The sequence below is a fragment of the Filicampus tigris genome, chromosome 13 (assembly GCF_054856515.1).
Source record: "Filicampus tigris isolate MCC_2025a chromosome 13, RoL_Ftig_1.0, whole genome shotgun sequence".
NCBI classification, from domain to species: Eukaryota; Metazoa; Chordata; class Actinopteri; order Syngnathiformes; family Syngnathidae; genus Filicampus; species Filicampus tigris.
The window spans coordinates 5,882,904-5,905,773 of NC_141229.1; the positions used below are offsets into that span (position 1 = coordinate 5,882,904).

General features: G+C 41.1%; 3 protein-coding genes across 15 annotated transcripts in view; all 3 read right to left on the reverse strand.

Annotated features, from left to right (window-relative positions):
• Window positions 1-25: 25 nt before the first annotated feature.
• tra2b (transformer 2 beta homolog) lies at window positions 26-6,352 on the reverse strand. 3 transcript variants are annotated; one of them, XM_086050094.1, is made up of 8 exons: window positions 6,172-6,352; window positions 3,748-3,887; window positions 3,497-3,644; window positions 3,016-3,204; window positions 2,139-2,254; window positions 1,922-2,059; window positions 1,761-1,831; window positions 26-658 (listed from the first exon to the last, which is right to left on the reverse strand). In XM_086050094.1, exons 1-8 carry the CDS (start codon window positions 6,202-6,204, stop codon window positions 648-650), a joined length of 846 nt encoding a protein of 281 aa, XP_085906220.1. In that variant the 5' UTR covers window positions 6,205-6,352; the 3' UTR covers window positions 26-647. The 3 variants fall into 3 exon arrangements, with proteins under 3 accessions (XP_085906220.1, XP_085906219.1, XP_085906218.1); XM_086050093.1 differs by having other exon boundaries at window positions 3,748-4,520; window positions 6,172-6,337; XM_086050092.1 differs by having other exon boundaries at window positions 3,748-5,056; window positions 6,172-6,327.
• A 467-nt stretch (window positions 6,353-6,819) lies between these two features.
• On the reverse strand, window positions 6,820-14,461 carry senp2 (SUMO specific peptidase 2). The gene is made up of 17 exons (XM_086048931.1): window positions 14,049-14,461; window positions 13,217-13,278; window positions 13,015-13,127; window positions 12,230-12,293; window positions 12,055-12,136; window positions 11,754-11,904; window positions 11,474-11,580; window positions 10,513-10,589; window positions 10,374-10,422; window positions 10,108-10,180; window positions 9,855-9,998; window positions 9,388-9,519; window positions 8,536-8,760; window positions 8,369-8,448; window positions 7,849-7,933; window positions 7,523-7,618; window positions 6,820-7,414 (listed from the first exon to the last, which is right to left on the reverse strand). The coding sequence occupies exons 1-17, from the start codon at window positions 14,192-14,194 to the stop codon at window positions 7,352-7,354; spliced, it is 1,749 nt and encodes a 582-aa protein (XP_085905057.1). The 5' UTR covers window positions 14,195-14,461; the 3' UTR covers window positions 6,820-7,351.
• An 825-nt stretch (window positions 14,462-15,286) lies between these two features.
• The window catches only part of pcnt (pericentrin), a 45,589-nt gene continuing 38,005 nt past the window's right edge, over window positions 15,287-22,870 (reverse strand). For 7 of the 11 annotated variants that reach the window (XM_086048925.1, XM_086048921.1, XM_086048920.1 and 4 more), the window contains 9 exons: window positions 22,001-22,180; window positions 21,136-21,348; window positions 19,798-20,021; window positions 19,633-19,712; window positions 19,417-19,540; window positions 18,559-18,677; window positions 16,780-16,930; window positions 16,461-16,642; window positions 15,287-15,699 (listed from right to left, as the gene is read on the reverse strand). In XM_086048925.1, coding sequence (XP_085905051.1) covers window positions 15,656-15,699; window positions 16,461-16,642; window positions 16,780-16,930; window positions 18,559-18,677; window positions 19,417-19,540; window positions 19,633-19,712; window positions 19,798-20,021; window positions 21,136-21,348; window positions 22,001-22,180 — 1,317 coding nt within the window. In that variant the 3' untranslated portion in view covers window positions 15,287-15,655. The remainder of the gene's footprint in view (window positions 15,700-16,460; window positions 16,643-16,779; window positions 16,931-18,558; window positions 18,678-19,416; window positions 19,541-19,632; window positions 19,713-19,797; window positions 20,022-21,135; window positions 21,349-22,000; window positions 22,181-22,870) is intronic. The other 4 variants (XM_086048928.1, XM_086048929.1, XM_086048930.1 and 1 more) reach the window with 1 other exon arrangement.

Sequence of the window (22,870 nt, forward strand, 5' to 3'; positions counted from 1 at the left end):
AATAAACATTCAAACAAGGAAAAAATTGACAATGCTTTCAGCTTTTATTTGAAAATACACATGACAAACATGAGCATACAAATCAGACCTCCAATATACTGTATATGACAAGCTGCAGAAGGGACGCAAGCCATTTATAAACACATTTTACTGTGTTTGGTACGTCTATTCCTGAACATTGAGAAAACCTAACGGAAGCTTACCATGTTTAACATCTTCCTTAAGAACTTGCTCTATGAATTGTGTCCTCATTATGAATTGAGACTAACTTGGACAAACATTACGACAGCAAAGATGAACTGAACAAAAAAAAAAAAGCTGCTGCATTCAAACGTACCACACGTGAAGTGGACAAACCTACTTGTATAAAAAAAAAACACCCAGACTCAAGTCACTTTTACACTAGAAAACAAAAACCCATTCAATTAAATGTCGCCTTTTTGATTCTGTGTGCCAAAAAAGAAAAAAACTGTCTAGATTTCAGCGAAGCAACTTTCAAGATCAGTAACGTGGCATACGTTATCAGAATTTGTAAGGTACATTTTTACCCCATGCATTTCTTTCTGTGTGTGCGCGCGTGTATATATAAATACACACACACGCTGTGATCTGGTCAAAACATCTTAAAACCATGGACGACTCATTGTTCAGTAGTGACCTGTTGGAAAAAAATGGGAGGAGAAAAAACTTTTTTAAAATGGTGATTAGTCCACACAACCGCTTTTCCTCAAATAGTGGCCCCAGTTTTCATTTCATTGAGTTGATAAACACCACACACCCCAAATCGACGTCTGCCCAGCCATCCATTATCCAAACCGCTTATCCTACATGTGGAAAAATGCGGCGTGTAATTTACCTTGACTAATCACTTATACCCCCTACGACTCACAGAAAAACATCTCTCACACAGCCTGCACAGAGATGGCCTCTGTAAAGCTGACATTTACATTGGAGGTCAAGGAAAAGACTGTACTTGTAGTTGTTAAAATTTAAACATTGATTGTGAAGGATTCATGGATGTCCAAATAAGGATTCAATTCATCTCCTGTAGTTATAATAGGTGCCCTTTTTGTGGAGGAATTAGCTACAAAAATAATCAAAATGAAGCTCTTGGAGTGCGGACAGCCAATAAATTTTGCCCAACTACTGGATTTTTTCCTAAACTTTGTGCAGTTGCCAAATCAATACCGTTTTCTATCATCTTCCAGTATTTGTCTATTTTTGTAAAATTGTATTTTTCATCAATATTTATTCTCTCATTTTTGTAGTCTGGTACAATACATGTTATGTAGAATTTTTTGGGTTTTATCCGTTTCCATGTTATAAGAATAAGAATAAGAATAAGAATGCCTTTATTGATCCCACAGTGGGGAAATTTTCATTGTTACAGTAGCAAAGATATAGGTCACACAGGGGCGGCGGCATAATGTGGCCATTAATGTATAACATTGACGGCAAACATTTAGGATCAAACCTATGTAGATATACGCAGTAACATGTGTATATACACATGTGTATACACACCAACCTACATCTACATAAAAAATATGAGGAATATATCTGTACATTTTGGCATGTGGCAAAACCGAACTCCAAATTGTATGAGTTTGGAGATGCAAATGTGCAACACAAAAATGCATTTTACAATAAAATGAATGCTTTTCCTTTCGTAGACTATGCACGCAAACGCAAGCTGCCACCCACTACTCGAGGAAAATCAGTAATCATGTGTGCCGCCCAATTGTCAGTGTCAAACATACGTGGGGAGTAGGATCGTGATCTGGATCGAGAGCGGTACCCTCTGCTGTAGTACGGTGATGGAGATCTTCGTCTATCAGACAAATAAAAACAATTCAATATCAACCATCAATCTGATGAGTTCAACATGATTAAAACAATCAATCATAGGCTAAACGCCTACCTGTATGATCGATACTCCCGGTCGTCATAGCGATCGTAGTCGCGGTCGTAACCGCGATCGTAAGCTCGGTCATAGCCTCGGTCGTAGTCCCTCGACATGCGCCTTGACGAGCCGCCTCCCCCTCCGGCGCCCCCGCCACTGAAAATGGAATGAAGACGCTTAGTGACAAGATCAAAACAAAATTTCAAACCTACAGTGTGGTCATGAAGACACTCACTATGTGGGTCGTCCCATGTAGATGCCCGGAGTGGGGGTGTGCGCTCGTTTGGTAATGGAGAAATCCACGCGGATTCGTCGGCCGTCCAGCTCCATTCCGTTGGCGTGCTCCTTGGCCTAAACACACATGCTGGCATTAATGAGACACCCGGATCAACACCAAAGCCCCATCTAGTGTAAAAATGGTGCTTTGGCGCCATCTTGGGGCCAAGCAACCATGTCAATGTGATGGGAAGAGCTTTATTTTATCAGGCCATAGCATTGGGGCGCTTGCATCATCGTGTAGCACTGTCAACTTAATTCATGCTCCATTATTTTTCTGCCATTCAAAATTTGAATCGACAGTGAATGGAGTCGCAACTCAACTTTCGCCCACAAAAATACCTTCAGACAACTGGTTGCCCCTCCATGAAAAATCTACACAACCATGAACCGGTCTCTGGCTGGAAAAAAAGGTTGGGAGTCACCAGTTAGTTCTCTGCGGCAATGTGCTTCTTGACAAACATGCCATGTTTTTCCGGTTCAATTGAAATAAAAACAACATAGTGCAGCGTAGTCTCAAAACAAGATACAGAGTTTTTCTGTTGCCGCGCGTTAGTAGATGTGCGGTGCTCAATCGCTCGGTACGCGCCGGGCCTTCATCTTCCGTTTTTTTTTCTTGCTTAAATTGCTGCTCTTGCCTTTCATACTTTGTTGGTTATTTCTATCTTATTCATACAAGTTTATACTGTACGTGAATGCCGCTGCTGTGCCAATCCAATTTCCCCTCACAGGATGAATAAAGCACATAGTACACAGTCCCTACCCGATTTGACAATAGGGAAAACTGTACTGGGGAGCCCCCAAAGTCAAACAATTCCAAGGTAACTGATACTCGCCTCCTTGGAGTCCTCGTAGTTTTCAAAGTAGACAAAGGCAAAGCCCCTGGAGCGTCGGGATTGCTGGTCGTACACTATGTTGACGTCCGCCAGGGGGCCATACTTGGAGAACACTTCTCGCAAGTCCCGCTCGGTAGTGTACAGGCTCAGGCCAAACACGCCCAGGCAGGTGTTTGGGTCAGGGTTGGCCTGTTGGCAGCGGGAGAAGATCAGCAATAAGCACAAAACTGACCTTTTGGCTTTAAAAAAATAAAAAAAATGTATCAACCCTCAGGCTTCGTTTAGTTTTACTTCACTTTCAAATGGTTTGTGGACATTTTAGGCAATGTACAGACAAGCTGCGATTTTTTTGAGAGCACAAACGTACAACATACATCGAGCCCAGTGGTTCAAAAATAGTTGAACAACAAAATATTGATCTGCTTGTAAGTTGAATTTACAAAACTCAACATTCATAAGAAACGCTGCACTGTATCGTTACCCTGTTGCCAATGTGCCTGCGGCGGTTGGACATGGGCGAGCGGCTGTGGCTCCTCCGCCGGCTGCCAGAGCGGCTTCGGGACCGGCGACGGCGGGAGCGGGAGCGAGAGCGGGAATAGTTCCTGCGCGAGCTCCGGTGGGAACGGGACCTACCAATGGGAAGAAGAAAGTCACCAAAGACACTCCCTGTTTTTTGCCCTAGTGGTACATTTTGTAGTGGCAGTACACCGTGCAACCCTTGTAGGGTCTTACCTAGACTTTGATTTGGATCTGGATCGTGAGCGAGACCTGGACCTGGAATGCTGGGAACCTTCCTTGGAGCGTGCCGGTGAGCGGCTGGTAGATTTTGCTGATCGCTGTGGGGAGGAACTCCCCGAGCCAGGCTGTGGCTCCTGAACAAACCGGACAGCATAGTTAAAACAAAACAAGTCACACCGGCGTCCAGAAAGAATAATGCAAAATGTGTGACTCCACTCGCCCATAAAACCCTTTTAGAAGGAATTTTTCTCGTTGCTGGTTTTTTTTTTGTTTTGTTTTTTTTAGATTAGCATATTTGTGTGGATGAAATACACATCAAATACATTGACAATGTACTTATTTAGCTGAGAATCAGATTGAGATAAGCATGAGGGTGTGGGGGCGCTAGCGAGTGAGAGTTACAGATAGAGGAACATTTGACATGCATGATTTAGAGAAAGAAGAGAGAGTAGCAACATAATAGGCTGTTAAGAAATTACTCCTACCCGGCCAAACTTCTGATCATAACTTCATAACTTCTTTTACTTCATTACTTCAAAACAACCCGTCATTTCTTCTTTCTTCTCTTTGACATTACGACGTCTTTTTTGCTCCTCTTCCCCAATTTTACCATCTGCCATTACAACACTAGTCGAGGGATAGGATCTTGAGCGCTTCTTTTTTCCTGCTCCCAATACATTAGCATGCATCAACGGCATTGGCTTCAAACATTAACAACTTCGCATCTGAAACGTCTTCCGCCTTTTTTTCTTTCTTCCAACCTCAACCTTGACAAAGAACAAACAAGGGGTGATAAGGCAAGTTGGTTGGTTTGGTTGCATTTAAATACCAAGAGGCACAAAGACAACAATAGTATTACCAGGTAACAGCAACAATGCACAAAGGAGTATATTAGGGGCCACACTGAAAGCGGAAAACAATACTACAATAATAAAGTAAGGCTGTGTTCGAAATCGTATTGTTGCATGTTACTTTGAGTGTGTATGACTTGAAAAGACAGGGCCTGGCTTGGTAAGCGATGTGGGCGTCAGCGAATAAGAGTGTAACGTTGGCTGGCCATAACTAGGTAAACCGTGAGTCACTTCTGTTTACACTGATTGGTGTGTGCTACTGCAGTAATGTGTCCCTGCAGAAAAATGATCCCAGCCAAACTTTGGGGTAGAACTGTTGCTGAGACCTTTATTATCAAAAGATTGAAATTATTCCATTAATTGTTGCAGTTCTATTATGGCAGCGGTGTCCAAACTCGGTCCTCAAGGGCCGGTGTCCTGCCTGTTTTCCATTTATCCCAGCTGCAACGCACCTGTTTCAAGAGATCATGATCATTATCAAGCTTCTTCAGAGCTGATCATTTAAATCAGGTGTGATGCCGCAAGGAGAATTGGAAAACGGGCAGGAAAGCGGCCCTTGAGGACCGGAGCTGGACACTCCTGTATTATGGGGATAACTTTATGGGGTCTTAGCGTGGTGAGCAACACACACAAAAACAACAGAGTGGTGAGTGTCCCCCATCAGTGTTAGAAAAATGAAAAAAATTGCACTTGCTATAAATTTCAAACCACACTACAAAATGACATACAGTACTGTTTATAATAACCTACAATGGCTACATGGGAAGTGATTTCGAACACAGCCCAAGTTAATTACTAGAATAATGTTGATATTTCGAGAACAAAGTGGTGATTTTACATGGGCTAAAAGAATTAAACAATACAAGGAGTCCATAAAGTCTCTTCCCACTTAAAAAAAAAACAGTAGTTCTTTCATAATTTAGAACGTCACAAAAGTATAATTAGCCAACGTCTCAAATGCATTGTGATTTTAAAAGAAGTACATAAATCTATATCTACCAATGCTCTTGTAATTCATGTTTTGATAGGGAGAGACAATCTAGACCCGTTAAACACGTATATGTAAAAATTCCCACAAGAACTAAACGCAATATTACGACCGCCATTTTCTCGTAGTGGTTCCACTTCACTCTTACTATTTTTTCAGTGTCGCCCTAACTACTCCTTTGTCATGAAGATAAATATATAACATACAACATTGCTTTAAAAAACATTGACAGACACAAATACTACAATATAGACGCTAGCATTACTACTGTAGGCAACGTGCACGTCGGTTGAATGAAAGCATGGCCCAAGGCAGCGTGGCCTAGTCTTAGGACGACAGCTCGTTGTAGGCCGCATACTTTGATTTAAACAAAAAGAGGTCATATTACAAATTCAGAAAAAAACTAATAAATTACACACAACAATCAAATGCTAGAACACATTTTTGTTCAGAATACAGAAGACTCGTTGCCATAACCACGACGGCTAAACAAAGCTAACATTGGAGCTAACACGCTAACGTTAGCTTGGCGTCTTTTCCCCCGCTCGGTAATGTCGTTAAGACTCAAACGAAACTCACCTTCTCCCTGAAATCTTTCTCGGTGTCGCTCATGTTCGCGTCACTAGTCGCCGTTTAGCTAAATGTGCACAAACGATTAATTTTGTATATGTGTATGTTTTGTTGAGCTCAAAAGACTTCGGCGCTGCCGTAAATCAATAGAGGGTCAAGCTGAATTTGGTCATCTAAGCAGACTATAAAAGGAACAGTTTCTTTCCGCTTCCGGGTTTTTCGAAATAAACTATTGTACTTCCTTCTGAGGACTGCGAAAATAAAAGACTTTGATTGTAGATGGCACCATCGAAGCCATTTTCGCTGGTCGTTAAAGTCTCGCCAAGATCATTACCGTTGAATAATATACCAAATGGCAAGCCTTAAAATTTCATAGCTAAATTTGATAGTCAATAAGAGAGGAATAATATAAATAGGAATAAGTAAATCAAACTGGAGTATGGGATACAGTCACATACAGTACTGTATACCGTTACATCTGAAAATGAATTGCAGCTATCTGTATGGACGAATCACAAATGGCAAAAGTGAAGAAAGCAGTTACTAATATCTATCTATAGGACAGTAACTGTTAAGAGGAAAAATAGCCATATTCACCACACACATACTCTTCAGTCAGTCTCTCACTTAGCACAAAATAATGACATTATACATATGTTATATTATAAACTTTTACTTCAGATGGGGAAAAACCCAACTCAAATCACATTTTAAAGCATGAACTTAAACATGCACTTGTATACAGTAGTTTGCTATGCAGTAAATACTGTACGCAGCTGTGCCTCACTAGCAGTTTATTCATCCAAGGAAAACAAAAATATATACTCTCATTCAGTCCTGTCATAAATAAATAAAAAATGATTTTTCCATGCATGTTTGTCAACTTCTCCGGAATAATGCTTGAATAAATTAGTGTCCCTTCTGTGACAAAAAAATGAAAGCAACCTGCATATAATAAATGAGTCTGACGACACAGCTCGGTATCAAGTCAACCTCTCCAGTTTCATTGTGAAAACACTGAAAGGCACTTGTGGCAGTACTTCCAACACAATACAAAAAAAAGGGAGGTCAACGCTTGATGCTTGCGTCCAAATGTCTCCAATTACAACTCAGAGATTAAACAGGCGAATACGTGCCGATATATTGTTGAAGTTCTTCACAGGTGCCTGATGTTGACACGCTGAACTCGCTATAGCAGCTTCTGATGCACAATTTCCCAAATCATCAGCTTCCGGAAAAGAGGCATGTGCCACTGTAGAGAAAGGATACGTTGCTTTTAATGTTTGTAAACAAAACCGTTTGCCCACACTCGCTACCCGCCCCCTTCCTCAACACACAGGTACGTGCTTCACAAGCATACCTGTCTAAAGGTGAGAGGCTTTCCTTTAGCGATGTATTGGGCGTATTTACACGCAAACACGCCGCAGTCGCTGCCGTTCTTCTGCTGGGGAATCTCCTATAAGGAAAGGGACAGCATGAACATTGCGTGTTTCCTCATATCAAGTAATGAAGCAGATGTGCTTCTTTATGTTTTTCTTTAATTGAAGTGGATGAAGCACCCAGAAACTAATTAGGGTGTGAGGTAATATGGTTGTTTATTTTTCGTTTTTACAATTTCAGAATTTTACGGTGATTAATTGGAGCAAGGCAGATTATTTGAGGAAATGGTGTCAGTGGGCTCCTTACAGTGGGCCGCATGCAGCTGATGGTCCACTTGGTGGTGTCCAGCTCTCTACCTTTCTTTGCTCTGTGCTCCTCCTTCAGGTACAGGCTGGGGGGGGGGGGGGGGGGAAAGCAGTAGCATACATTAATAACTAGAAAATGACATTTCTGCAGAGAAATTTCATATGAATGCAGATGTTTTATCCGCAAAAAATGTCTATCTATCCCTGTAACAAAGTTCAGCTTGAACATTAACACTGAAATAAGATATATAATGATTCAATTAAAATGCACGTCACATAAGTACAGAGTGGGGAAAGTCGTTCACGATTAAACGCAAATGTATTGTACTAAAGTGAAATAAAACTGAACTGTACTAAACAGGTTGACAAATGTGGATGTTTCGAACTCCAAGAGTGGAGAAATAATAACCAAAATCTATTTTTGCTGCACAGTAAAACGTGAAATAACCTGCTTTTCAGCATTCACACACTTCTAAACGGAGACTAAAGATGGCGAGAGGCGGACTGCAACAATGACTCACAGCAGTAGACCGCAAACGGCATCGTGTCTTTGGCCCATTGAGTCGTACAACTTCACCGTCTTTGCTTTCAAGTCTACCACCTGAGAAGAGAGGCAAATCGTATATTATTCTTATTATTTTCAAATACAGCGCGCGCACGCAATTCCAGTGCGACGTTGTTGACTCACAGCCAAGGCCCAGTGGACGCCCATGTGCAGCGGGACCAGCAACAGGTTGTAGAGGAAGAGGTCCACGGCTTTGGTCCAGCGCTTGACGGCGGCGTGCCCTCCGACCTGCCCGCCCGGACCGCCACGGAGCTTGGGGTAGAAGAAGGTGCTGAACGAGTACACCCGCAATCCCGTCGCCGTGTCGGAGCACTGCTCCATGACCAAGGAAAGGTAGAAGTTGATCACCTGCACACGGGAACAAGGTTATTATAGTTATTACAAAAACTACAGAAATAACTAAAACTAATACCGTGCTAAAAGGAGAAAAAAAAAAATTATGAAACTAAATGAAAATCTCAAAAAACCTGAAGTGGTACATTTTTGAAATCCATTTAGGGACACATAAAGCCATCTCTTTGCTGTTGACCAGTGTGATTACCGGTATGTGAAAATGTCCATTTACATCAATTAATTCCTTCCGTGAACTTTTGGGGTTTATTTTAAATGCATTCATTTGAGTATTACTGTACAGCCGTACGGGAAATTCAAGGTTGAACAGGCGTTTGTGAATTGTAGTTTACTTTCTTACACAATACTTAGTGACCTTTTTTTTTTCTTTTAAATCTTGCACTGGCCAAATAATCCATGTATATATATATATATAAAAAAAAAAAACAACCTAAAACTAATAAAAACTAAACTAAAATGAAGCATTCCCCCCCAAAAAATAAGACTAACAAACCAGCTTTAAAAAACGAATTAGTATGAAATGAATTAAAAAAAAAAAAAAAAAAAGAAATAAATTTACTTTAAAGGGTTTTCAAGATGTGCATTGTCCGCTTAAGGTACACTATGTACACACGCTATAAATACCTCGTCGTTGAGCCAGCCACCTTCCTGAAGAGTGGCCAAGTCTCTCTGCGTGATGCGCAACTTGAAAGCGGAACTCAAAACCAAGTTGGGGTCACTCTGAGCCAGAGCGCGGCACACCTCAGCTGCCATCTCCTGCAAAGGCACAAACACGTCAAAGGCATTCTTTCCATTTGGGTTTGCATGGTGTACCGGTACTACAAAAGTAACTTCAGGTTTGGTTGGAAGGGAGATGTATATGACTGAGCTGAGAGCTCCCAATCCATCGTTAGGTAATATGGGGGAAATTACCCTTCCCAGCATAAAAGCAAAAATAGAATTGAGCCCAAATACTGATTTTCCAAAAACATGGCACAACTTAAACTGGGAAAGGACTCGGTTCACTAAGATGGACTGGATGGGATGATAGATTTGAGCCTACGACAACACATTCAAACAATGGACCGAAAGTCCGTAAAAGACAATCCTACCTTTGTGAGTCGGGGTATGTCCTCGTCTGTGTGTCGTACATGAGTGGCGAGTGTGTGCAAGCCCGCCGGGCTGACGGCAGGCGTCACTCGGTCCACTAGGTTGAGGCGAGTGGCAACCTCTGTGGAGAGGTCCAAGTCTGGTTTCTAAACAACACGGGTGAATATCAATATTTAAAACCATAAGGCGTGGACTACACTCAACAAAAGCAGTCCGAAGCATAGTTTGATAGTTCCTTAAATAAGACAAAATAACCTTTGCACATCTCATATGCTGTCTGTCGTCCGGTGCTCCCGTGTAAGACTTGCTGAGAGGCAGGGCGCCCCATCTGGTAGAAAATAAAATACATTAACGTCAGCAGTTAAGAAAATTCAAAGGGACTTCCCAAAATGCCACAATGAACTAGTAACCCCCCCCCCCCCCCCCCAAATGTATTTATTTGCTTACCTCATCTAACAATATAATGTGGCCCTTGACCACAAAGGTCTGCCAAACCCCATATAGGAAATAACGGCACCAACCTGCTCTTATTTACCGATGCAATTCTGCGCGCGAGCACACTGGGGCAAGCTGTTCCAACACAAACAACATTCATTTGCATATTTTATTGCTTTACATTTGTAGGAACAATTAGCATACAGAAAAAAAAAAAATCTTTACGGGAATATGGTATCTTTATGGGGGCCGACTCAAAGGGTTTCCTTGTCACTGTGTGTTCACCGTGGGAGAGCAACACACTGCAAAAACAACCAGCAGCTAATTAGCAGTCTGACAGACAAGAACATTCTAGTAGTTGTGTCTAATTTTGGGATGCGCAGTCACCCATACCGGTACCTCTGTGATAGTGTCATGTCTGTACTGTAACTACAAAAAAAAAAAAAAAATGCTCCGAAACGATGACACCAATACTTTACCAGCCTGACATAACTTCCGGGCAGGTGGAGTAAGATCTTGGCTGCCACGATAAAATTAAACTCATCGTTGGCAATGTTTACATTTTAAAATGTGGTTTCTGCTGCATATCTAATCAAGCATTTTCTCAACCAGTATGTTGAGGAATGTTTAAGGTTTCATTATGTTCGTTGGCTGGACTTGTTTCGGATTCAGGGCAAGTAATATTAAACAAGATAATAGCATATTTATTCAGTTGCACCTTGGTAAATTTTTAATTCTTGGGTAAATTTGAGTATCATTTATTAAAAAATGATAACCCCCCCTTTGTTTTAAAGTACGTTGCGGTGAAATCTGATGACATATACAAATAAAAGTAGGGTAATAAAAACACTGATGTTTTCCCCAGCACTATGAATAATTGTGACTAAATATTGTGATTACAATCTTGATCGAAATAATTGTGATCATCATTTTGGCCACAATCGTGCAGGCCTAGTGGAAAGACTCGTGCAGTTGAATGTTAAAATGTCACAAACATTTCCCCCCCCCTCTAAAAAGTGTTTTAGATTTGAATTCAACTTGTGTCATGTTCAAGAAAAGGCGAACAATACAGCATTCAATAAAACACATTTTCATCACAATTGAAAGACCTGATGGCACTATCAAGTATCGTTACATACTTTAATGTCTGGAAAAAAAAATAGGTATCGAGTACGATTCTACTCACGCGTTCGGTTTTGTTTGATTGAAAGGTAATGGTTGGCTTTTGCTGTATTTCTCCGTCACCATCTCCAGCAGGCGTCTGTAGTGCTCTTTGTCATTCTGCTTGATGGTCTACAGGGAAAGAAGAAAAAAAAAAAAGACGACATTTTAAATGTTCCCCAGGATATAACACTTTTTTGCCTGCTCAGATGAGAGGTGGAAACGTCTTCTACGACAACCAGAACAGCCCAATTGCGATCACTTCAGAATGAAACGACCCGGATGACCGAGCATATTCAACGTACCTCTTCCACTGTGAGACTGGGCTTGTAGCAGCGAATGTGCCCAAAGCCGTTACAATTAGTGTGGTCGGCGTTGGGCATTCCCACACTCACGGCGGGCCGTGAAGGCAGCAGCTGGAGGGAGCCTCTCCTCTCAGAAGACACTGCGGTTCCACTGTAGAGATGAGACAGGACGTTAGGCCCAGAGTATTTATTTTATTATTATTATTATTATTTTTTTTTTTTTTTTTGCATGTACACATATATAATTTCTGTTCCCTTTGTCCCCATCCCAACGTTGACCTTGTCAAAACAAACGACTTGCCTGAATTTCCTCATCAAAGGAGGCAAGGAGCTCTGGAAAGGCTGAGGTGCAGCCCTATCACTCATTCCCATCCCTGGTTTATCTGCGGACAATGACCAAAATTTAAAGAAATGAGACAGCGAGCGTATGGTGGATAAATGACATTTTTATTAATTTAGCAATTTTCTTTACACACCCATTCTCCAGTCAGGGCTCGTCAGCCACGGTGTGTGTAGCTCATCGATTCCCAGAGTGACAGACTGGATCAACACAGGAAATTATGTTATTGAAAGCTATTTATTAAAAAAAAAAAAGTGTTAATTTACTTCTACTCAAAAAGCTAAACTTGATAACTGGCTGGGCGTTATGACTTTAAAATAAAATCTCAGATTTTCTTCACAAAAATCCAATTTCTGATTGTAATCGATTTCTCCTCTTTGTTTATAGAAAAAGCACATGGCAGTGAATGTTATTCGGATTTTTATCTCAAGATATTAGGACTGCAGTTATCAAATTTTAGAATCAATTATTCCACCGATTATCCCATCAATTATCACATTAGCTAAAAATTGATTGTGCATTATTTCATTCACTTTACAGATCATTTCTACACAGTAAACAAGTGTTCTGTGTTCCCCATGAAATATATTACGTCAGTGTTTCCCAACCTTTAGAGCCAAGGTACTCATTGTAGATTTAAAAAAAAAATCATTGCACAACACCAAACACAAATACTGAAATGAGGATGATAGTAATTTATAATTTGGAGACAAATCAAGCGGAATTGGATTGGCACCCTGGTTGGCAAGACTATTGGGTAAGGGAAAATAAATAGTGTAGCTCTGCCTCTGGCCACTGGATGTCATAACAAGTGGATGTCCTACTTACACAAAAAGGAAAGTATGTACTACTTTACGAATGGATTTAAATCTCTCATTAGAATTAAGCCCTAATGCATAAATCAAGAGCAAAACCACAAACCTGCGTGTCCTTATAGAGTCCGTGCTCGTTGGGGCTTGATATCAGTGGTTTGCGCAACCGAAGCAGACTTGCGACCCCAGCCAGAGTCTTCTTGACAAAACTTATCACCACATCTGTTTTTTTTTTTTTTTTAAAGAAGTGATGAATCATCGATTAGGTCATTTTGTGCAAGAAAATAGCAACTCTTTATTCAGGCACAGACCTCGCCTTCGTCTTTTTGCCGCAACCTGCTCGCTCTGGCCAACACTGTCTCCTGCATCAACACTGGAAGGGGGAGAAAGTGACATAAACAAGACAAATGAAAAAAAAAATGTGATTCTGATGCAATATACCTTTCCTTGTGTACTCGATGCTCAAGTATGATTTTTCAATGTAGTGTACATTAATTATGAAAAAGCAATTTAGTATAATTCATCATATATCGTGGAATTTTGTGGCAGCATGTCTCAGTGGTTGGTTCCCAACACAGAGGTTATGGGTTCGATCCAATGCCGATATCGATATCAAAGCGTGAGCAAAACACTGAACCCCCAGTTGCTCCTGATGCTGTGTCATCAGTGGGTGAATGAGGTCAGTGTTAAGCGCTTTCAGTGCCTTGTAGTTGAAAAAGCGCTATACACCAGGTAAGTGAAAGGCCGTTTAGTCATATCGCTGTCAAAAATAGTATTTAAAATATTCTATGCTCAAACATTACTGTAGTATAATTGGATAATAAATCGATACTTACCACATGCGTAATATAGATTCAAATTCATTCAATTCACCCTCAATACTGCTCTTGCAGTTGTTTCTACATTGCGAATACTAGTGTACATGTATTTCTGAATATCGATTCTGTGATTTCATTTCCCTCAAGGAACGAATATGCCTATCAGGAACTCGTATGTATCAAGTTGAGCTAACTCGCTAGCTTGCTAGGATAATGTAATGTAACGGCACACAGGCTCTCAAAATAACAATTTAGTCTAATATAGTGACAGGATTAACTATTTTTAGGAGAGCCAAAATCGAGTTTTTACTGCTAGGTTACGAACCTCTGGTAGTTCCTCTTGACCGGTCTGCCGTGGCTTTTCAGACGCCGTGCTAGTGTGCTCGTCAGCTCTCCGTTATTAGCTTGGCGGTTTTGCCCCGTTGCGGGCTCGAACAACGACGAGATTCCGTCAAATATCCATTCATACATCCCAGACAAATGTGAAGAAATGGCAAGCTGGTCCTCTACACGGGCCAGGACGGTCTCTCTTCGTCTCAGGTGTATGTCCAAACAAAAAAAAAAGATGTACGACACAGTCGTATCAGAAGCCAAGCTAGCTTAGCTTATAGCTTGGTGTAGCGATGTGCGCCAGTCGTATCTGGTGAAGTTTCGCCGAGTGGGCGGGGTTCAATGTTCCAACAGGAGCCCACTTAGCGAGCCCACCGGGGGTCGCTCGTGGTATTAAAACGAGCACACCTGAACACGTTGACACTTGATGACGTCAGGAGATGATGATTGGCTGAGGCTGAAATCCTGTGCCCAATTACGTAATTGTCAACAGTAGCGGAACACGGGGTTCTTTTTTGTGTGTTCTAATCAACAAGTTAGAAAGAAAAAATTATAGTTTAATGATATTTTACGGAAACGTATTGCACTCACTTGGGGATTATTATTTTTGGACTTTTGACTATTTTTTTCAAGTTTCCGTTTTATAAATGATGCTGTTCTGTTTTTCACATCCCCCCCTTTTTCGGCATAATCTGTTTTGTTTTTGAGAATTAGTTTTTGATTCTTGGGATTTTTTTCAGTTATTCTGAATATTTTTCCCCACGTTTTTCTTAATATTTGTTTCCACTTTAAATTTTTTGTTTGTTTTATTGAATTGTTTTTCCAGAGATGTTTTTTTTTCTTCAAGTGAATGCAATACGCTTCCATATTAATACATTAGGTGTACTGTACACATTTTAAATTAGAAGAAAAAAGGGAGGAAGGAATCTAAGAAGGATGAAAGAATTAATGGATTGTAGGACTTAAGGAAGGTAGGATGGCAAAAAGGATTAAAGTAAAGGAAGAAAGGGAGGATGGAATGATGTCAGGAAAGTGGTGGGTAGGATGGAAGAAAAAGTAGGAAGACAGGAAGGAAGGTAGGACAGAGCAAGAAAGGATGACGGAATGTGAGATGGAGGATAAAACGACAGGGTGGAAGGGAGAAAGGAGGCAAAGAAAGGAGGAAGGATGGATGGAATGCAAATGCGATGTTTTGCTACTGTATCTAATAAAACAGACTAGTCAGCTCAATGGTAAAATCACATTTGAAAATATTTATTATTACACCAATAGAAACATTAATACAAAATGTCCAGAACAATGTACAACCAGCATGTATGGCTCAAGGATTTTTCAACACACGCACGCACAAAACAAGCATGACTTAGCACATTTGGTGACGTACAACACGAGTAGAAAAATACAACACTATTAAAATAAGCAGGAAAAACTAATTTGACCGACACATTTGTAAGTTACATAAGGAAAAAAATTACGTATAAAATCTTGAAAAATACTTTTTGCACAAAATTACATCATGTACATGTATAAAACGCGCTTTTGGGTATTACATTGACGTAAGGCATAGACAGCTGCAAACACAGGAGACAGGAACTGACGGCATCAATGGTCACTCTTCCTGGGGTCACGCTGGAGAACAGAAGGACCTACAGGACAAAAATACACATTTACATAAAAAAAAAAAATAATTCAAAAGTAATAACATTGTTGCCTTGGCTTACGAGTGCTCCAACTTAAGCGTTTTTCAAGTTACGATTTGTTACTTTTGCCTTGAGTTGCGAGCAACAATTTAGGCCACTGCCTCATTGGTCCCGCCCTCTGCACACTCGTTTGAGGTCGATGCCGATTCCGATATTTTGCAGAAAAAGATTTTGGTAACTGATTCATTTTTAAAAATATATATACTATAATAATTGAAATAATATTTTTGGGTCATTTAATGCTTACAACAATAAAAATACAGGCACATTTGTTTTACAATACTTTGTCCCTTAGACTGCGAAAATCATTCCAATTTTTTTTTTTTTTGGGGGGGGGTTAATCAGTGGGGGTTTAAATTTCATTATCTTTGTCTTATGTTGTAAAGAGTTAATGTGTGGGTGGGGTGGGGATCTGCAAAACATGGCCCTTGAGCAAAGACGTGTTCCCACTCCTGGTATACAAGCTTACGTTAAGGTTTACAGTTGGATTTATGAATTAGATATTAAAGAGATGACCATTACACTGTCATAGAAATCATGTAACCATTCATTCTGTGTAGCATTTATTACTAGGGTCGCGCGGGTGTGCTGGAGCCTACCCCGGCAGACTTTGGACACCCTAAAGTGGTCCCCAGCCAATCTCAGGGCACATCCCACAATCCCACAATTCACAACTGCGGACAATTTAGAGTCTTCAATTAACCTACCATGCATGTTATTGGTATGTGGAAGCAAACTGCAGTACTCGGAGTAAACCCACGCAGGCACTGGGAGAGCATGCAAACCCCACACAGGAAAGCCGCCGCCCAGATTGGGACTCACAACCTCTGAACTGTGAGACGGATATGCTAACCAGTCATCCACCGTGCTGCCATCAAAGATCCATCCACTGAAATAACAGGAGACAAGGGGGAAAATGTGCTTGAACGTGACCCGAGCGGCTGTCAGCAGCCATCCCGGTGAGGAGGACTGTGTGCAGCGTTTGGACTCGGGCGGCACGAGCGGGTGTTTTACACTCGCACTCACCTGGACTGTGCAGGTAAAGAGGTGACAAGCAGCTCAGGTACAGCCACGTCCTGTTCTCCTGGAGCCAGCGCTGCCGATAGCCAATCATATCGGGGGAACAGGCCCTCTGTGAAATCCATCCCATGTTTCTGGGCGGGACTAAATGTGTCTGCTGTACTAGGATGGGGGGGATGATAGAGGAGATTTGGCAACCCAGTCCCAAGATGACATTGGGGTTGGCTGGGTGGTGGTTACTTGGGAATTGAGCGGAGGCATGCATCAAGTGCTCTTCTCAGACCACACGGTATTTGGTGCCTCATGTTAAGACTTTTTGTGTAAAGTCAATTTTTGGATTAATGAGTCAATAGGGCGAGACTTCCCCAATTCACCCTCCCAAAATGTAGGATTTTCCATTTAACATTGCAAACGACGCGGTGACCATTTAAACGCGATTCATCCAAATGTTGGGAAACCTTTGACGGCAAGTATGCGCTTGAGAAAACAGCATGAAAGTGCTGGAGAGGATGTGATTTTAGTCTTCCACCATGCAGGTTGGTGGCTGATTTAGGATGTAAAAATATTGATTAAAGGACACTATACAAGAAGAATAAGTTATTTTTCACATGGTCTCTACTGAAAAATACTATATACACCGGTATATTGAGCTCTTTCAAAATCGCAAAAATCTGGACAAAAAAACCCAAACCCTGTATTAAAATTAAAAAAATAAAAATAAATAAATAAATCGCTCGGCTTTTGCTGATTTTACTTAACACATTACAACCTAAGACAAATACAATTACATGCTAACATTTCCCCCCAAAATAGGCAATAAATAAATAAACAAACAATCATAAACAAACAATCAATCATTTAAAATTGGCAGAATTTTGCAGATTTTTCTCTCAGTTTCAAAGTTAAATACTATCGGACAAAGTATTGTAAAACAGTAATTCATATATTGGTTGTAACATGTATTTCATAATCTTTGTTGTAAGAATTAAGGGCCCAAAAAGATTTTAATTATTATATATATATATATTCTTCATTAAACAGTGGATTAAATCAGTTATCGGAATTTTATCCTGCCAAATATCTAAATCGACATCGGCCTAAAAAGAAAAAGATAAAATAAAATCCATACCGGTCAGCCCTACTAATGATTGTTTCAAAGCTTTTTCTGTACGAGGGGGGTGGAAAAAAAAAAAAGTACAGAAAGGGAAAAAAATCATTGGGTTGGGGAAACTGAATAAAAATCGTAAACATGCAGAAAATTGGGAGATTTCAGTTTTCAGCGTAATCACCCAGCCCTACTTCAGTGCTCCACCAAAAGAGTAACAGATGTAGTCTACTATGACAAAATGGATGCAAACCTTGGACCATTCAAATTTGAATACATTTCTGAACAAACAAGCCTCAAAACATGTAGTTCTAACTGTTGCCGTCGTATTAAGGCGTGTTATATTTCAGCTCAGAGAGCAACTAAAGAACCCAGTCCGCAACAGAAGGCTACCTGGATAACCATAAAAAGGCAACCGCTTGTTTCCCACCATAGCATTGGCTTGGTCTTTTCTGCAAATTAGCCACATGCTTGGTTGTTTAGCCAGACTGTGTAGAATGATCAACAAAAGACTAATTAAACATTTCAATGCCTCTCATAGTGAGACTACCTCCTGTGGTTCAAATTGACAAGGCGAATGCACCAGGACAGAGACACACAGTGTTACCGTGACACCCGACTGTGAATCCACCTCATCAAAAATCCACTGGTGCTGCTGGCTGCCTTGAAGTAATGCTCACCTGGCTTGGAGCCGACCAGTCGATGTTGGACCTTCTCCAGGTGATGGATGTATTCAGTCAGGGATTTTTCTGGCTCTTGAGACGTTGCTGCCGAGGCCTGTGTTGAGCTGGAAGAGGACCTACAAAAAGGGGAGCAAGATCATTTATTTATCGCTAGCCTAAGAGCATCATAGCCAGCCGAGTCCCTTCTTTCACAATATCAATAAAAATATATGAACTATGAATTAATATGAAAGTCCATCTACTTCAACTAGAGTTTTTAACTAAATACTTTGACTTGCGGTTTATTAACGAGGAAGTCAACCCAAACATATTTTTTACAAGAATATGTTCCCAGCAGGCCCATTAGTTGAAACACGGCATTCTGATTAATTTTGGGTTTGTGCAATATAAATTCAGCAGCAAAATGCACTCGTTTTTAGACATCTCTGGGGGCGGCCATTTTGTCTCCTGTCGACTAAAAATGACATCACAACTGCTCACAACGACCAATCACGGCTGATCTGTTTTCTGAATCTGAGCCGTAATTGGTCAATGCGAGCAGTTGTGATGTCATTTTCAGTCAACAGGAGACAAAATGGCCGCCCTCAGTGATGGCTAAAAACGAGTGGATTAACACTTATTCCACAAACGCAATATTTATCAGAACGCCCTGTTTCAACTAGTGGGCTTGCATAGAACACCTAGAAAAAAAATGTTTGGGTTGACTTCCGCTTTAAGCGTTCACAACAAATCAGCGGGAGTCCAAAACCGTTCTTCCAACCTGAATTTCCATGGTGCCTATTTACAAATTAGGAAAAAGTCTGTATGTGTGGGATTTGTCTGAGCTGGTGTAATTTCTATGTGAGGGGAGCAGACCTGTTGTGCAACCTGAAGGGTGATTTGCTGGGCGAGACTAGACCAGACGCTGTGTCTCTGTTTGGGGGAGACTCGGAATTCAAACGAGGCTGCTGCTGCTCTCTTAAAATCTCGGCTTTCAAACCTAGGATGGACACAAAGAGTGAAACCCTACTGACACGCACAAACACAAAACAAATCCCCAAATGGCATTGAAGGTGTATACACAGAACTGACCTGGAGCGTGGACATTAGCGGTGGCACACACAGGTAATCGTCTGATGGCTTTGTGCCACTTCCTTGTTAGGAACTTCATTCTGGCGAGAAAAACGTTTCGTTTCACTTTCACATGTATTAACACGCCGTGAAATCTTCATCAATTCCCCCCGGTTGGATCCCGACCTCGAGATGGCGATGACCACTCGTACCGCTGACCGGAATCTTCCAAGGGGCCTCCGCGACGAGGGCAGCGGCGATGGCCGTGCCCCCATGGTGGCGATCAGGCAGAGGGTGGCCTGCTCGCACTCCTTGAATCCTCCAAGCAGCAAGAGCAGGTAGCGTTTCTGGTACACCAGAGCTTTACGGAAGCTCTCAGCGCGCAGGTAGCGCTCGTATAAACGCTGAATCTAAACATTTGACAAATTGTCAAGTTATCGATCAGGCCTCGTTGGATATTATTAGCCTTTCGGCTTGCACACAGCCATTTTTTGTTTTGCCCATGTTTAGACAGTACGTGCATTTTATGATTCTTTTTCTGCATTAAGTTTAACATCAGTTCTTGTCATCAGTATAAAAATATTTTGCATTTTTTACCCCTTCAAATTCCAGTTTACTGGCACAATGTACAGGATGTAAAACACCCAAAAAAATGTAAACGTATGCCGACTTAAAAGGGAAGTCAATGCAAACATTTATTTTATTTTTTTCAGGAATATGTTCTATGCAAGCGCACTATTTGAAACAAGGCATTCTGATAAATATTGCATTTATATAGTGTTAATGCACAAATTTTTAGCCATCTATGGGGGCGGCCATTTTGTCTTCTGTCGACTGAAAATGACATCACAACTGCTCACAACAACCAATCACGGCTCAGATTCAGAAAACAGGTCAGCCGTGATTGGTCGTTGTGAGCAGTTGTGATGTCATTTTCAGTCGACAGAAAAGGACAAAATGGCCGCCCTCAGAGATGTAAAATTACCCAGCATGCCGTGTTTAAATGAGTCGGCCTGCTGGGAACATAATCTTGAAAAAAATATGTTAGGGCTGACTTCCTCTTTAATAGTATATACTTACAAAGCTCTTTTCATTTGCTCCACTGGCGTGCAGTAAAGCATTAAACACCTCATTCGGAAACTGATATCATGAAATTCCTTAATTTTATATACTAGGCCGAAAAGATGAAAAGCTAAATTGTCGGATGTTTTACCCAAATTGGATGATGATCCAGTCCAATTAATAAAAAGTGTAGTTTTCATGAATTTACACTAACCAAAAGTGTCCACAATAGAGCCAAAAGGTCCAATTTGATGTCAACGGCAGTGTTATTATTTTAAAGAGCTGACAAAATTCCCACACACTTGGGAGCTTTCATTATATTTGCATCGATACAACTAAAATAATTGAAGAAAAAATAATAGAAGCGAGGTGGACACAAAGGGCCAGCATAGTGCCCGCAGGGTTCAATTGATATACAGGCGCAGAGACAGTGCGCCAACATTGTGGGGATAGCCAACCGACCTTGCTGGGGGCCATTTCGTTGACGGGTATGTTTTCACTCTCCGTGGCCAATTTAGCGAGCTCATTCTCGGCGCGGTACAGCTGGCGCTCCAGGCAGGAGACTTTATGTTTGAGGGCGGTCTTCTCTTGGCTCAGCGACGTCACTCTACGGGTCACCTCGGCATTGTCGCTCAGCATTTTCTCCAGCAGGCTGGATGAGGCAGTAGGCACCATCTATAATGAATAAGGTTAAGTCGTTAAGTACTCCAACAGTATGAATCTACATTTATAGAGGAGCTGTATATTTTATCTATCCATCTATTTTCTATAATGCTCATCCTCAGAGTAGAGACTTTGCGGGAGAGGACGGGCACACAAAGATGCAAGCCATTTTATTTGATCAAAAATACTGCGGAAGCTAGCGGACTAAGGGCTAAGTTGTGATTGTTATAAATGCACAACATGTAATTCACCTAGTTTTATGTTTAGTTTGACACTAAATGTCAACTAGGAGTAGCATTAAACAGCTTGAGGCCTAAAGAGTTATTTAATATTTGCCAAAGAGATGATATTGTGAAGTGAGTTGACTGTCACCAGTGTTCAGACCAAGTTTGATCTGGCAAAACAATGCCCCCCCCCCAAAAAATAAAAAAAATAAAAATAGTTTGAAGCTAGAAAAACTTGTCAAAAAAACAAATCCATTCTAAACATAATGCGCAATAATTTATACTTAAATATGTAAATACTGCTCATCCCAGTGACTGACTTACAACCAATTCAAGTTTGTCCAAAAATCAACTCCAGCTCATCCTTGACCCAGAACAGATTAGAAAATGTATGGTGGTCTGACTGTGGTCAAATTTAAGATGGCATTGTGCTCTTGTACCTGCTGGCTGTGTCGTGAGGCCTGGCCAGCACTGGCAGAATCCGTCTGCCAGCGTGCGCTGCTCTGTCCAGACACCCTCTGAGCCGCCATGTCCCCCTCCTCTCTTCGGAGCTCGGCCAAAGTGCGCTGCAGCTCCTCCGTGCGTTGCCTGTCCTGTTGTCTCATCAACTCCAAGTCGCGCTTCAAGGGAAGCAAAGGAAAAAGAGGGTCAAGGGTTTATCCAATCATTTTCTTATTGCTGAGAGGGGTCCTCCGTTTACGATGAAGTTCCATTCCAACATTTTTTTCTGTAAGTGAATATTTAACATTCAACCTTTTCTGGGCTCTATATCTTGCTCAAGCCATTCCTTGTGGACGGATTTAAATTTGACGCTCAAATGTGCGCAGAGTGGTGAAAAGATCAATCCCTAACCATCCATTTAAGTAGATAAAATACAAAATATTAAAAAATTTTAAAAAAGCAAGAACATGCTTATTTAATGGAGTTTATGAAATTCGTACCGGCCCGATTGGGCCAGTGTCAGCGAACTTTGGGTTGGCTTAGCAGTCACGTAGAGGCCCCCGGGTCACTGTTAATGTAGAACACTGTGCATGGACATTTTCTAGTAGCGATGGGCGATTACTCAAATGTTATGACTACGTATGTCAGGATGATTTTTTTGTTTGTTTTTTTCAGAGTTCAAACTCCATACCTGCTGACTCGCACAGTCAAGCCACTTTACAAGAAAGTGAGCGTTGCCAACTTAGCCGTTTGGCTATTACAGTTAGCAACTTTTCTGACTGCTTTAGTGATCATTTTTAGGGACTTTAATTCCTGCTATGAAACGAACATAAGCGGAATCATTTTCACACTGTGTTTCTTGTGACACT